At 36.9% G+C, this 15697-nt stretch overlaps 1 protein-coding gene across 6 annotated transcripts in view; it reads right to left on the bottom strand.

The window, feature by feature from the left end:
* SEC22A (SEC22 homolog A, vesicle trafficking protein) overlaps nucleotides 1-15697 on the bottom strand; it is a 110172-nt gene that overhangs the window by 57787 nt on the left and 36688 nt on the right. For 5 of the 6 annotated variants that reach the window (XR_013828506.1, XR_013828507.1, XR_013828508.1 and 2 more), the window contains exon 5: nucleotides 5988-6103. Coding sequence is in view for 2 of the 6 variants with exons in the window: in XM_079922597.1 (XP_079778723.1) it covers nucleotides 5988-6103 (116 nt within the window). In the remaining 4 variants the exon portion in view is untranslated. Of the gene's footprint in view, nucleotides 1-5961; nucleotides 6104-15697 lie in introns of all 6 variants that reach the window. The other variant, XM_079922598.1, reaches the window with a different exon arrangement.

The raw sequence follows: 15697 nt of genomic DNA on the forward strand, positions 1-15697 counted from the left end.
GTTTTAGGAACCTCAACTGTTGATGAGTTGATGAGTGTATGTGGGTTATGGCAGAACGAAGATTTAAAACAATGCTAAGAGAACAGAATAACCAGGTGTCCCTAGTTCCCAGATAGCTAAAAATCCCATATGGACCAATTTACAGTTCCCTGGGTCAAGTGAGAAAGCAGTGCTGTTGGGGTGAATTTAGTCTAGGACGACAGTGAAAAAGAAAGAATTCCGTATCAACCATCAGAAAGACACATCTTCAAAGATACAAGCATGCAGAGAGTGCCCAAATTATAAATGATCTACTACTTTTACTATGAAAAAGACCACTCTAACCTCTTCCCCATTCAAAATGTACCCCATGCTGCTTTCACGCCCTACCACCACAGTTTTAAGGAACTATTTAAAACAAACAAACAAAAAAACCCTTGAAGCTTCTACAGAAATTGTAGACTCTAAGACAGAGGCAAGAAGCATGTGTGTATGTGTGTGTGTGTGTGTGTGTGTGTGTGTGTACGTACGTATGTGTGAATAGACTGCTATCTTTAGAGCAGTTTTAGGTTTACAGTAAATGAAGCAGATAGTACAGAGTTCCCATATAACCATTTTTCCCCTACCCAGTTTCCTCTATCATTAACATCTTGCATTAAGGGGGTACAACCGATGAGCCAATAGTGACATACTATTATTAAAGTCCATGGTTTACATTAGGGCCCACTCTTTGTGTTGTACGTTCTATCGGTTGTGACAAATGCATAATGACATAACCACTATTACAGTAACGTACAGAACAGATTCACTGCCCTAAAAATCTCATGCTCCTACTATTTATCCCTTCCTCTCTCCCTCCAAATCTTTTCATTTACTGTCTTTAGAGTTTTGCCTTTTTCAAAATGTCATACAGTTGGAATCATATAGTATATAGTTTTTTCAAACTGGCTTCTTTCATTAAGCAATATGAACTTAAGGTTTAGCCATGTCTTTTTCTGGCTTGATAGCTCACTTCTTTTTATATATTACTGAATAATATTCCATTGTATGGATTGCTGAAGTTTGTTTATCCATTCACTTTTTTTTTTTTAATGATGGATTTATTTGGGTGTATTCTGCTTTTTTTTTTCTTTTGGCCATGCCACACGGCATGTGGGGCCTTAGTTCCCCGACCAGGGATTGAACCCATGCCCCCTACATTGGAAGCACAGAGTCTTAACCACTGGACCATCAGGGAAGTCCCTATCCATTCACCTTTTGAAAGGCATCTTAATTGCATCCAGCTTTTTGAAATTACAAATAAAGCTGATACAAACATTCATGCACAAGTTTTTGTGTGGATGTAAGTTTTCTACTCATTTGGGTATATAATACCTAGAAGCATGACTGCTAGATCATACGATAAGTCTATGTTCAGCTTTGTGTGAAACAGCCAAACTGTCTTCCAAAGTGACTGTACCATTTTGATTTCCCATCAGCAATGAGTGAGAGCTCCTACTGTTCCATTTCCTCATCAGCATTTGGTATTGTCAGTTTTTTGGATTTTGCCATTCTAATAGATGTTTAGTGGTGTGTTACTGCTGTTTCAATGTTCATTTTCTTAATGACATATGATGTTGAGCATCTTTGTATATGCTTATTTGCCTCTTGTATATCTACTTTGTTAAGGTGTCTGTTCAGTTCTTTAGCCCATTTTTTAATTGGGTTGTTTGCTTTCTTCAGTTTTAGAGTTCTTTGTATATTTTAGATACAAGCCCTTGTCAGATGTGTTTGGCAAATATTTTAATGCTTTCTTCTAGCTTATGGCTTATCTTTTTCATTCCTTTAAAAATGTCCTTTGCAGTTTTAAAATTGAGTCCAACTTACCAATTTTTTCTCTCATGGATCATGCTTTTGTTATTGATCTAAAAATTCGTCACCACACCCATGGTCACCTAGGTTTTCTCCTGTTACCTTTTATAAGTTTTATAGTTTTGTTTTATATTTAGGTCTGTGATCCATTTTGAGTTAACTTTTTTGTCCAAGGTGTAAGATCTGTGTCTAGCTTTTTTTTTTTTTTGCACGTGGATGTGCAGCTGTCCAGCACCATTCATTGAAAAGAAAATTTTCTCCACTGAATTGCTTTAGTTGCTTTGTCAAAGATCAGTTGATTATATTTGTGTGGGTCTATTTCTAGGCTCTCTATTCTGTTCCATTGACTAAATTATTTGTCTGTCCTTTTGACAGTAGCACACTGTCTTAATTATAGCTTAACAGTAATTCTTGAGATTGGATAGCATCAGTTCTCTTTGTTTTCTTCAGTATTGTGTTGGTTATTCTGGGCCTTCTGCCTTTCCATATAAACTTTAAAATCACTTTGCCAATATCTACAAAATAAATTGCTGGGATTTTGATTGGGATTGTGTTGAATCTACAGATCAAGTTGAGAAGAACCAACATCCTAACAATTTTGAGTCTTCCTATCCATGAACATGGTAGCCCTTCTTTTACTTCTTTTATCAGAGTTTTATGGTTTCCCCATATAGATCTTCTATGTATTTTGCTAGATTTATTCTTAAGTGTCTCATTTGGGGGAGGTGCCAATATAAATGGAATTGTAGTTTTAATTTCAAATTTCAATTGTTCCTTGCTGATATATAAGAAAGCAATTGACATTTATGCATTAACTTTGGATCCTGTGGCCTTGCTACAATCACTTATTAGTTCTAGGAGTTTGTTGATTCTTTGGGATTTTCTATATAAATAATCATGCCATCTATGAATAAAGGCAGCTGTATTTCCTCCTTCCCAAACTGTATACTTTTTGTTTTCTTTGTCTTATTGCATTCACTAGGTCTTCCAATGTTGAATAGGAGTGATGATAGGGGACATCCTTGTCTTGTTCCCGATCTTAGGAAGACAACATGTACTTTCTCATCATTCATGATGTTAGCTGTAGGGTTTCTGTAGATATTCCTTATCAAGTTAAGGAAGTTCCCCTTTATTCCTAGTTTGCTGTGAGTTTTATCATGATTTTGTCAAATGCTTTTTGTTAATTTATTTAATTTAATTTATTTATTTTGGGCTGCATTGGGTCTTCGTTGCTGCGCGCGGGCCTTCTCCAATTGCAGCGAGCAGGGGCCACTCCTCGCTGCGGTGCGCAGGCCTCTCTCACTGCGGCAGCCTCTCTTGCTGCGGAGCACGGGCTCCAGGAGCGCGGGCCTCAGTAGCTGTAGCATGCGGACTCCAGAGCACAGGCTCAGTAGTTGTGGTGCATGGACTTAGTTGCTCTGCGGCATGTGGAAATCCTCCCAGACCAAGGCCCGAACCCGTGTCCCCTGCATTGGCAGGCGGATACTTAACCACTGCGCCACCAGGGAAGCCCCCCAATGCTTTTTCTGACAAAAAAGCATGATATGACCATATGATTTTTCTTCTTTAGCTGTTGATGTGATAGATTGTATTAACTGATTTTCAAATGTTGAATCAGCCTTGCAAAACTGGAATAAAACCCACTTGGTTGTAGTGTATAATACTTTTAATACATTGTTGGATTCAATGTGCTAATATTTTGTTGAGGGCTTCTGCTTCTATGTTCATGAGAGATACTCGTTTGTAATGTTGTCTTTTTAAAATATAAGTAGGCTGAGAAGTCTCAGAGCTATCAATCAGTTACACATAAGCAGTAGTTTAATCATATTACTATTCTTCTGAAAACCTCAACTGTGATGATGCAAAGACATTACTGATCAGAGGGAGAACATGAAACACTTAGGAATCAAGGCAGGCATTAGTCGGGGATAACAGCTCAAAAGCCATGAAAAGCTGTAGTTTATACTACTTGCTTAGTTTTTTAAAAAAATTATTTTACTGAAGTATAGTTGATTTACAATGTTGCATTAATTTCTGCTGTACAGCTAAGTGATTCAGATATACATATACATATATTTTAAAAATATTATTTTCCACTATGGTTTATCACAGGATATTGAATATAGTTCCCTGTGCTATACAGTAGGACCTTGTTGTTCATCCGTTCTATACTACTTGCTTAGTTTTGAAGTTGTGAATCAGAGGAAAGAATCAGGAATCCAGGAAGAGGAAGGATAGGATATGAGTGCCTGAAAAAACTGTGAGATATGACAGCCTTGCCTGAATTTTAACTTAAAAATCATACAGACTAAACCCCAGGTTCTGCAACTTATGTACTGTCTTCTAAGTCAGGGATGGTAAAGCTCTCCTTTCCTCTACCCAGGCCTGCTCCCTCCCTTTATTAGTTTGCCAATTTCAAACAACCAGAGAATTATTTTAACAATGAAATTTTAACCTCACAGAACCACCTTCATAATTTTGGAACTCTAAATACTAATTATACCATTATTTATTAAGATATGTCATAAAGGTGACTTTTATTAAAATTAATTTCTTTTAAAAGGAAATTTTCATATCTCTACCATTAATAGAAACTAGTATCCCTTACCAAACACAGACACTATACATTAATATACATTAAATACATAACTCTTAAAATTAAAAATGTTTCTCTCTCTACCACCTAAAGTCATCTATTGTGTAACCAGGTGTAAATGTGTCCTATTCTTAGAGAAATACTCATCAAATCCACCTTTCTCCTTCATTTTATAAGCAATAAAACTGAGGACCAGAAAGTAAGGTGAGCTACTCAAGGTCACCGAGCTAATCAGTAGCTCAGCTGGAGCCAACCCTCTCTCTTGCTCTCTCTTCCACGAACAAAAATCAACTCTTCACACTCCTATGCTACTGTTCTTTCCACTACATCAAGTTAAAAAAAAAAAAAGGCAAGAGAGGATCTTATTTATTAGTATTTTCAGTCAGCAGTCTCCAAATTGCCTTTGTTTCTTTTTGGCAGGTTGTTTAGCTCGAAATTGAAATCCTGCTGGAATAAAGCTAACTGGCTAAGGAACAGAGGCAGGAATGACAAGAGACAATAGCCAGCTGTCCTGTGCCTGAAAGGGAAGAGGGGCTTTACCTGCATGCCCAGGATGTTCGGGAGAGGAATTCGGAAGTCATGAAAAGACCCCCAACCCCCTGCAGGCAAAACTCAGCTGCCTGGAACCTGTGATGTCCTCTGCTATTGGCTTCATATGGCTGAGGACGTTCAGAGGGTACTCAAAATGGCACTCTCTTGAGTATTCCCCCAAACTAACAGCTATTTAAAAACAGAATAGAAGGTGTCTTGATTGGGTTTTTACAAATGATATTCTTGGCTTAATACTGGCCAAAAAAAGAGAACTAATTTACAACATGGGAGTGTCAAAAAAATCTTCAGGGAAAGTGAGTAGAAACACGGAAAGGTTGGCTGAGATGTGCTTAACTTTAAGAAAGGGAGTTTCAAAAGCTTACAAAAAGAATAAGAGAAAAAGTATACTCTGATAGTGTTACTCTCTGGAAAACAAAATAGTTGGCAATATCTCAAGAAATTAGTCATTTCACAGGCAGCCACCAGTCAAAAAGGAAAAGGAGCAGATAACTAGGTAGGAATACCCAGCGGTAGGACAAAAACCTGCCCATGAATGCCCTCTTCTTTCTTCTACTCCTCTCTGTCCACTCAGATCCTTCTAGGTCCCGCTCACCCCTCCCAGAGTTTCCCTCACCACAGAGCTTTCTTCTTCTATCCTGACTCACACTGACCACTCCTCTTCCAAACTTTCTGTACTTGACATTTGTTTGTGGACTTCTTTGCCTCCCCAATTCAACTCTAGGGTCTGAGACTGCAGGGCCCTTGTCACATGTATCTTGGTGTCCCCAGAATACCTCTAAACAGTACCTCCTGGGAGAGTAGATAATAAATAAATATGTGTTAATTAGGTCAAAGAAGTCAACTAGAAATCAGTGTTTTTAGAGGAAGGGGAAACTAGAGTAGGTATAAAGAATACAAAATCTGAGCATGCATTGTAAGTTGTAGTAATACCCAAATCAATTTAAATCAATTGTGTAACAAGTAGAATCAAAAGGCATAGTCACCTGAAATTGCAAAAATAGCACAGTACCTGCAGGAGACTTTCTATGGCATGAAAGCCTCGAATTAAATTCAGAGCTGCGCATAAAAGACTAAGGATAAATGCCACAATCCCTGACAGAGTTGCTGGTTCCAGTCGCTGGTGAGCTGGAAAATAAAAGAAATGATTAGGAATAAACATCAATATCTCACGTCAATACCTACACGTATGTAAAATGAAATTCACTGCTCAATTTAAAGGGGTCAAATACTGATGAATCTTCATAAAATTATTTAATAATGCACCTTAGAAATTAAATATTTTTTAAAATGCAAAATGTCTGACATGACAGCTTAAGTCCCCTGAACTCAAATTAAATTCTTTTTCTCTACACTTTTAACAAAGACACCTAATTTGCATTTGGGGTATACAGTGCTAAGGTGTCCTCATATCTGGCAGTAAATCATATAGGAAAAACCCTTATGCCTAAATATGTCTACCATTTACAAGTAGCTGCAAATATTTGCAAAGGTGAGTCTGCTCAGAAATTCACTATAATTCCTACTTTTTCTGAAAATGCTTAGAAAACATTTTTAAGGACAAACATAGCTTGCTTTTAAGCAAAGCTCTTCCTTATTTGGGTTCCAGCTCTATAAATACCACAGGATATATGTGAAAGCTCATCTATAATCACCGATCTGAACTCTACAGTAGAATGGATTCTTATAGTTATGAGGTTCCTGGTCTCTGAAGACCACTTGAAAGTAAAAAAGCTAAAACAACAGTTGAAGAAGTTGCAGCACAAGATATTTAGATATACAATAGCTTCCCTTCATCATCTTACGGTTAACAGAATTAACTATAGAGTCTAAATGAAAACACAAAATTAAATACATAATCATCTAGACCTCAAAAGGGAGAAAGAGAGGACAGCAGAACTACATTTAGATCATTTTATTTAAATCACTAAAGTGTAAAAGCCCTAACAATGAAGTTAATGAGGTGGAACATTAATATAAGGAAGGGCTTAAATCTTTGCAACTTATATTCAGCCATTACAGCAGAAAAGCTTCCCTAAACAATTCATAAAAACACGAAAACCCACATGTCGCAAAAAAGTATTTATTCCCCAGGTTCAGCAGAAAATCCACCTAATACAGGATGAGTTTTCTTAAATTTCTTCTGTGCCCGAGCTGACTGCTTGGTCTCCTAATCAATTTCCTTGAGATTTTAATATGAAAACAAAAAACTAAATGCCTTTGTAAAGTACTGATACCAAATTTTCTATCACTACAGAAAAAAATCTCGCAATTTGAAAATCTATCCAGCCGGTCTATCAATTAGTCATGTTTTACATCCCTCCCTCCATGCTTCCCCACTCCCTCTGAGTAGTAAGGGGGAACTGGGCTCTAAGTAAAAAAGAGATCCTTAACAAGGGCCTCAAGCATAAAGACACCTGATAACTAAATAGATTATAGAAATAATATTTCTGAAGTATACAAAGCAAGTTTACCTTACAAAAAAAAAAACCAATATTCTGTACTGTAATTAAGAACCGTAGGCTTTTGAAAAAAAATTTTTTAATGAGAATTCAGATAGCACTCCATCCTTATCGTTCTTTTTAATATAACTTGGAAGTTAACCATAGTTTTAATTTACATTTTCATTACAATTAATGCAGTTATCATGAGTATTTTAAAAAACATACTTATTTATAGTATATATATTTGTGTGTATGGTATAATGTCACTTTTATATGTATATAAACACACATACATGCATACATAGAAACAGACAAAAAACTGAACAGATATACATCAAGATGTAAAACACTACTACAATAAAGCTGCAATAAAGTTTCAATCAAAAATTTTTTCATACCAAAAACTGAGATATGAATAACATATAACACTGTGTAGTTTAAGGTGTACGATGTGTTGATTTGATACATTTGTATATTACAATATGACCATCATAGTGTTAGCTAACACCTCTATCATGTCACACAATTATAATTTTTGTCTTGTTTTTTGTTTTTTAACATCTTTATTAGAGTATAATTGCTTTACAATGGTGTGTCAGTTTCTGCTCTATAACAAAGTGAATCAGTTATACATATACATATGTCCCCGTATCTCTTCCCTCTTGCATCTCCCTCCCTCCCACCCTCCCTATCCCACCTCTCTAGGTGGTCACAAAGCACCGAGCTGATCTCCCTGTGCTATGCGGCTGCTTCCCACTAGCTATCTATTTTACATTTGAAGAACCATAGCCTTTTGTGGTCAAGTAAGGAATGGCCATTCTTGAACAGAAAAATATTACCATTTTAATGTGTTGATCAATACCTATTGAAGAAATAAATAATATGTCTATACAAATTAAATATTTACTCAGTTGCTAACACTTGCCTCTTGCCCTTGGAGCACTCTCTTTATAATGATAGTAAACCATTTATAAATTAATTATTTCAAATGACCAGAAATATTTTTAAAGACATGAAAGCAAATGACAAGCCTCCTTTAACAAGGACAAGGCACACATTATGCTGAAGGATAGGCTGGAGAAGTGCCAAATCACCGTGAGAAAGGAAATTCTCAAGTGGAGATTCCCCCACTCCCACCCTACCCCCTTCCTAAGACCTGTGGGAATGCTTACTAAGAAAAAACTCCATCTGCACAGAACGTGAGGGTGACACTTTCTCATTTTAACAAATTGAACGAGATATTTAATCACATTTTAATGTATTATGTTATATGATATTCTTTATTTCATAAAACAGATTTTATATCAGTTGTTATCCACAAATGCTTACTTCACACCTCAATCTGGCACCATGATAGGTACTATTAGGTACAGAGCAGATTTGGAACAGTAAGAAATGAAGAAATAAGAGGCGATGTAGAAAAAAATAATTTTGTTGAATTCAAAACAGTGTCACCTGGTCAGTTTTTGTTTTGTTTTGCTATTATTGTCTTCTGCTACAATGCTTTTTCTTTAATTAGTCTCCTTGAGCCCAATAATTTCATTTTCATGACAAAATTAAAGTTTTCATGTACCAACGATTAATGGAGAGTTTACAAAAATTCCTAAAGAAATAAGAGTAAATCCTTTGGAACAAAAGGGCTATTGGTTATAGTGAATTAATATATTTATTAAGCAAATACTTTTTGTCATGATTCTGTGTAAGATGGTGTGTTTTAGAGGATAAAAGAAATGAATTACACAATCTGCCCTGAAGGCACTTCTAGTCTTTTAAAGGGAAATGGACTGATAAGCACATGAAAGTAATAAGTATTCTAAACTAAAAGAGTTAAAGAGTTCTGAAAAGGAAAGATAACTAGGGGAAAGGTGGTGACACAAGAACCAAGGGAGATCTTTAAAGATGGTTAAAATTTAGACAGGTACAAATGGGAAGAACTGCATTCCATGCAGAGAAAAGCATATGAATAGCCTGGAGATGGAAATGGGAGAAGCAAATAATAACAGCATCAACAAAAACTATTACTGCTACTCCTTCTACTAATCCTTCTAAAAGTGGCTGCTTTCAATGTGCCAGGCACCAACTGCTTTATATACATAATCTCATTTTATCCTTCCAAGAACCCAATGCAGTAGGCAGTATAGTTATCCTAGTTTTTTCAGACAGGAGACTAAGGTTTAGGGAGATTGAGAAATTTGCCCAAATTGGGTAAAGGAACTGGGATTTAAATCTAGGTAGCCTGACTCTAGAACTCATGCTCTTAACCACTTTGCTATGGGGCATTGCTACTGGTTTTGTTTTGCTCAAAAAGATGTTTATAAGAGTAGGAAGAAATAAGGTCAGAAAGGGAGGCTGAAGCAAATTAACAGTCTGAAACACTAGGCTAAAAATGATGGGCAAATTAGACAATGGGGAAACACGGAAGAGCAAGAGATTGACGATTAAAGCTGTGCTTAAAGAATATTAATCTGTTAATGGGTTGTAAAGAGATTAAAAGTAGGGAGAGATAAATAATATTTTTTTAGTGCCTTCTCACTAGGTATACACTGTCCCATTTATCCTTCAAAACAGAGTACTTCACGAGGTTAAGAATGACTAACTTCTCTGTGTCTGAATCTTCTCATCTATAAACTGAGGTTAAACAATTTGCTCTAAGCCAGTCAGCTAGTGAGTGCCATCTTCACAGTTAGCACTTGGGTCTGAAAAGCCCACGCTCTTTCTACAATTCTGTATTAGGAAGTTCATGAGGGAGTCATTGCAAAAGACTTACTGAAATGAGGACCTAAATTAGGATAGTGACAGTAGAAGTCGAGAAGAAGAAAGAGGGGAGAGAGATCACAGAGGCTAAAGCTATTAGGCTTGGCAACTAACTAGATGTGGGAAACAAAAGAGAAAAAATCAAGGAAAATGCCAAGGTTTGAAGTGTGGGTGATTGGAAAGATAAGGGTGCTATTAACAGGCCCAGTGGAAGAAACTCAGGTTTGATCGAGTATGGAGATATTTTAAACATATCAAACTTGAAGTGATGGTGAGGCATGTTTAATAAGCAACTGAAGAATGTAATGTAAAAGCAGTGAGCTGGAGAAACAGATGAGGTCTGCATATGATGGGACGGGTTCGGATGAGATTACCAATGAAAGAAGTGGGCCAAGGGCAAATCCTTGGGAAACACTACCTTTAAAGGGAGGAAGAGGAGGCAGGGAAGACAGATGTAGAACAACCAGAAAAGGAAAGAGCCACAGAAGCCTAGGAAGGGGAGACCATCAAGAAGAAAGACATGACTTACAAAGCCTGTAGACAGGCCAAAGACAATCTGAACTGAAAAAGAAAAAAAAAAAAAGATTAGATTTATTGACTAAGAGATGGTTTCGACCCTTCATAAAATAGTTTCAGAAGAGAGGCTGAAGGCAAAATCAGACAGCAAAAGGTTAAATAACTGGTGAAGGTAAGAGATAGAAGCAGTAAGTGAACACTTCTGCAGTTACAGGAGAGGAAAACAGGATGATAGCTTGACAGATACAATAGGATTGAAAAAGAGTTATTTTCCCCCTGTAATGGGGTGGAGGAGGGAGATTTTAATACATTTATAGGTGTAACAACAAAATTCAGTGAAGATGAAATAGAAGAATCAAGAGAAAGGAAAAATAATTGGTGAAACAGAGTACCAGAACAGTCATAATGAGGATTCAAAAAGATGGTACCATTCTAACCCTCAAACCTCATCCTAATACGTGTCTGTGTTCTGAGTCAAAGATAAAGTTCAGAAGGTGCAGTTATTCAGTGATGCCCAAAATACCTGGAGAAAAAGGTTTTCGAACATTAGAGAGAGATTTCAAGTCAGTTCTATCTAAATGAGCATAATTTATTACTAAATTATGACTAAATGAGACTAATTGTATGGTACAAAAACACACTATTCTTTTCACTATGAGGCCCTTTCTTATCATCACCACCTGTCAAAACCTGCATGTCCTTCAAGGCTCCAAGGTCCAGAAGTGTTACTTCCTTTTTATCTCTTTTAGAGCATGTATTGCATTCTACCTTGTATTTTACTTATTGACTTTTATTTGCTTTTCCCATCTTGAAAGCAGATAATGTGCTTATTATCTTTATAAAATGCCCTACAATATTTAGCATAATACTTTGGAGAAAATAAAGCAATAAATACTTGTTAGATTGTGAGGGGTGTGTGTGTGTATGTGTAAGAGAAAGAGACTGGGAAATCTCCTTGCCTTGTGGGGTACCAGCCAAATACAGCACCATTTTCAGGCAACTGACAAACTGTCTAGAAAATTGTATAGATTGAAAAAAAGGCTGATTAACCAAGTATTTATCTTAAAAATAGAGGTGTCAAAGAAACTGAGAAAAGGGTATTAAGAAGTTCAGGGTTTCAGGAAGTGTTTTTTTTTTAATTTTAAAGGATATAAAATTTAAAAGAATAACAACATTAAATGTTGGTGAGGATACAGGGCAATCAAAACTCTCATACATTGCTTGTGGGAATGTAAAATGGCACAACTATTTCAAAAACCTGGCAGTTTCATAAAAAGTTAAACATGCACCTAACCCTTGACCTAGCAATTCCACTCCTAATACTTACTCAAGAGAAATGAAAACATATGTCAACAAAAGATGAATGTTTATAACAGGTTTATTTACAATAACCAAAAACTGGAAACAAGCTAATGTCCAATGTTTATCCACTCTGGATAAACAAATTGTGGTATGTTCACACAGTGACTACTACTCAGCAATAAAGAGCAACAAACTAAAGAGACAAGCAACACATACATATGACGTGTTGAGCAAAAGAAGCGGAACACAAGAATTACATGATATAATCTTGTTTATATCAGGTTCTAGAACAAATAAAACTAATTTAAAGTAAAAAATCTGAACACCGGTTGTCTGGAGTGGGGCAGAGACTGACTGGGAAGGGACACAAAGGAACTTCTGGGGAGATGGAAATGGTCTACATTGTGATAGGGGAGTGTACTAATCATGGTTTTTTACTCTGTATTTTTGGTACTTTGACATCTTGGGGCCTTGCTGACATCAGAGGACTGCCCGTCCCAGGACTATCTAATTCCTAGAGATAGCAAACAACTCGCCTGCAAGAGTGCCTTTCATAAGCAAACCCCTAATCTGGAGCCGATGACACTCCTAACTATCTGCTCTATGGGGTTCTCACACTCAGGGCCACTATTCCCCTGCCCAAATCACAGCAGGGTCAGGTATCAGACAAAGAGCCCTATGTCCCACAGCTCAATAAAAGTATTCAAACTAGCCAATCCTAAACTTGCTTACTCTGCCTCTCCAGTTCCTTCCTGGGGAAATCACACTAAAGGCTCTTGCCCACATTTCCCTCCTGCCCCTTTGCCTCCTGACTCTCACTGACACTTCCCCATGTGGCTGCTGGTGCTGTGCTCCCTTCTCTTGGGATCCATGAGAACTATCTTTTCAACAGCTGTTGCCTCCTAATCTGTTGGCCTTGCCATACTTGAATAACAGTAAAATTTACATTTTGAAACAGTGTGGTTTATACAACTGTATCCATTTGTTGAAACCATATAGCAAATATTTATACATTTCAATATGTGCAAATTTCCCTTAAAAAAGAACTGTGGGAGGTACAAACTACTGGGTGTAAGACAGGCTCAATGATGTATTATACAACATGGGGAATATAGCCAATATTTTGTAATAACTGCAAATGGAAAGTAACCTTTATAAATTGTATAAAAAATTAATTAAAAAAGAAAAAGAGAAAGAACTGTAGAAATTATCAAGTGGATAAGTGGGGAGTGAATGGAGGTATAGATAAAACAAGAATGTCAAAATGTTGATATAGTTATTATAGTTAGGTGATGTGTTAGTTATCATATTCTGTTTACTTGATATATGTTTAAATTTTTCTATAATAAAATGTTTTAAAAAGAAAACAAGTAAAAGAGGACATACTATTCAACATATTGACCCCAGCAGAACATCTGTAGACTTCAGAAAATAATAATATGGCAAAAAAAAAAAAAAAAAATTTATGCCTGACTGCGGAGAGACAGGTCACAAGGTTAGGAAGAGGAAAGAAAAAAAGTCAAGAAATACAAGAAAAAGAAATCAAAAGTAAGATATTATAACAGAGAAAAAGGTCTGCAAAATAAGGTTTATCAAATACCTATTAACCAGATTCCAAAATAAAGTAAATTTATTTAGGAAAGAAAATTGTAAAACAGGAAAGTATATTTAAACTGGAAGACTACAGAAAATATTATGCAGGCCTGGTCTGAATTAAAAACAAATTTAAAGTTAATATTAAAATAATTTCTAATTGTGAATTACTTTAAAAACTTCTCTTTCTTTAGACTTTTCTCTCTTTCTCTTTCTTAAAACCATAACAAATCCCAGATTCTCCCCATTTTTCAAGTATCTCCTATTTGGTTATCCAAGATACCACTGCAGTCTACAGGTCAGAGTGGAGACTTACGGATGTCAAGTAATACAAGGAGTTTCTAGTAGAGTCTGCCTCCTAGTAGGTCAAGTTGGACCCCTACCCCAAATTAAGGTAATTCTCCTGGATCCTGAGTGTGTATGTTAATGGACATATATTCTTAGCAACTGCCAAGCCTATGGAATTAAAAATATTTGAGAAAGAAAGGCCAATGGAAGTCTTGGAGCTCCCCCAACCCAAATATCATAAAAACATTAATCCCTGGGGTAACTGCAGAGATCAGTGCCACCATCCAAGGCTTGTTTAAAAAGACACATGTATGGTGATTCCTATTATACTCAAAAACTTTTAACTCTCTAGTTTGTCTCCAAAATGGGTGCATCTTAGAGGATGACAACAGATTACTGTAGGTTCCAATTGCACATGCTTTACCAGATGTGGTCTCCATGTGGAACAAATCAATTAATTCCCTGGCCCATAGGTACTAATCTTTGAACACTTTTTTTTTCTCTATCCTAATAAACAGAGAAAATCAGAAGCATTTTACTTTTACTTAGTAGAGATATCAGTACATTTATGATATTGCCACCAGGTTATATCAACTATGTGGCACTGATTAGTCGATAGCAGGGGTTGCCAGACACGACCCATAGGCCAAAACCAGCCTAGCACAAATTTCTGTAAATAAAGTTTTACTGCAACACAGCTCCACCTATTCTTTTCCATACTGTATATGGTTGTTTTCATACTACACCAGCAGAGTTGAGTAGCTGAAAGACAGACCATATGGCCTGTAAAACCTTTACTACCTGGCCTTTTACAGAAAAAGTTTGCTAACTCTTCACTTACAAAGGACCTAACATCTTAACACCTCATAGGACATTATATTAATCTACTTTACTGATGACCTCATGCTGATAGTACCTGAAGAACAGACAGTATATGCCTTAGATTAGATACCTTGGGATGACATGTATATGCCAGAGGGTAAAAAATAATCCAGGGCTTCCCTGGTGGCGCAGTGGTTGAGAGTCCTCCTGCCGATGCAGGGGACATGGGTTCGTGCCCTGGTCTGGGAAGATCCAACATGCCGTGGAGCAGCTAGGCCCGTGACCCATGGCTGCTGAGCCCGCGCATCCGGAGCCTGTGCTCCGCAACGGGAGAGGCCACAACAGCGAGAGGCCCGCGTACCACAAAAAAAAAAAAAAAAAAAAAAATCACAAAATTAGAAAAGTCTACAACCTCAGTCAAGTTTCAGGTAGTTAAAGGTCTAGAGTACACTGAAAGTAAAGATCAAGTTGCACCTTTCAACTCATAGCACTAAGAAAACATATACTTCTAGAAACATATGCCTTTCTAGATTTCAGTATGATGCTCCAACTTATTTACTAAACGACAATGGTTGAGGAGGGCCCAGAGCAACAGAAGGATCCAGGCTTCAATACAGGACATCCTGCCACTCAGCGCTTATGACCCATGGATCCAATGGTGCTCAAAATATCTGTGGAAAACAGGGATGATGTTTTGAGCCTGTTGCAAACCTGGAAAGAAGAATCATAAAAGAGGCTCCAGGTATTCTGAAGCAATGACACGGCCCTTAGGCAAAACCTGTTTTCATTTTGAGAACTAATTCTTGGCTTGCTTGTTAGCCATGGCAGAACCTAGTGGCCCTACCACAAAATGTTAGATATATACGATAAAACCCAAAGCAACCACAAAAACAAACAAATGAAATAAGGAGGTAAAGTAAGCCAACAAAGAACAGAAAACAGATCAAAAGTAACCAATACAAAAAGAGGCACGAAGGGGCTTCCCTGGTGGCGCAGTGGTTGA

Source organism: Stenella coeruleoalba, assembly GCF_951394435.1.
Source record: "Stenella coeruleoalba genome assembly, chromosome: 5".
NCBI classification, from domain to species: domain Eukaryota; kingdom Metazoa; phylum Chordata; class Mammalia; order Artiodactyla; family Delphinidae; genus Stenella; species Stenella coeruleoalba.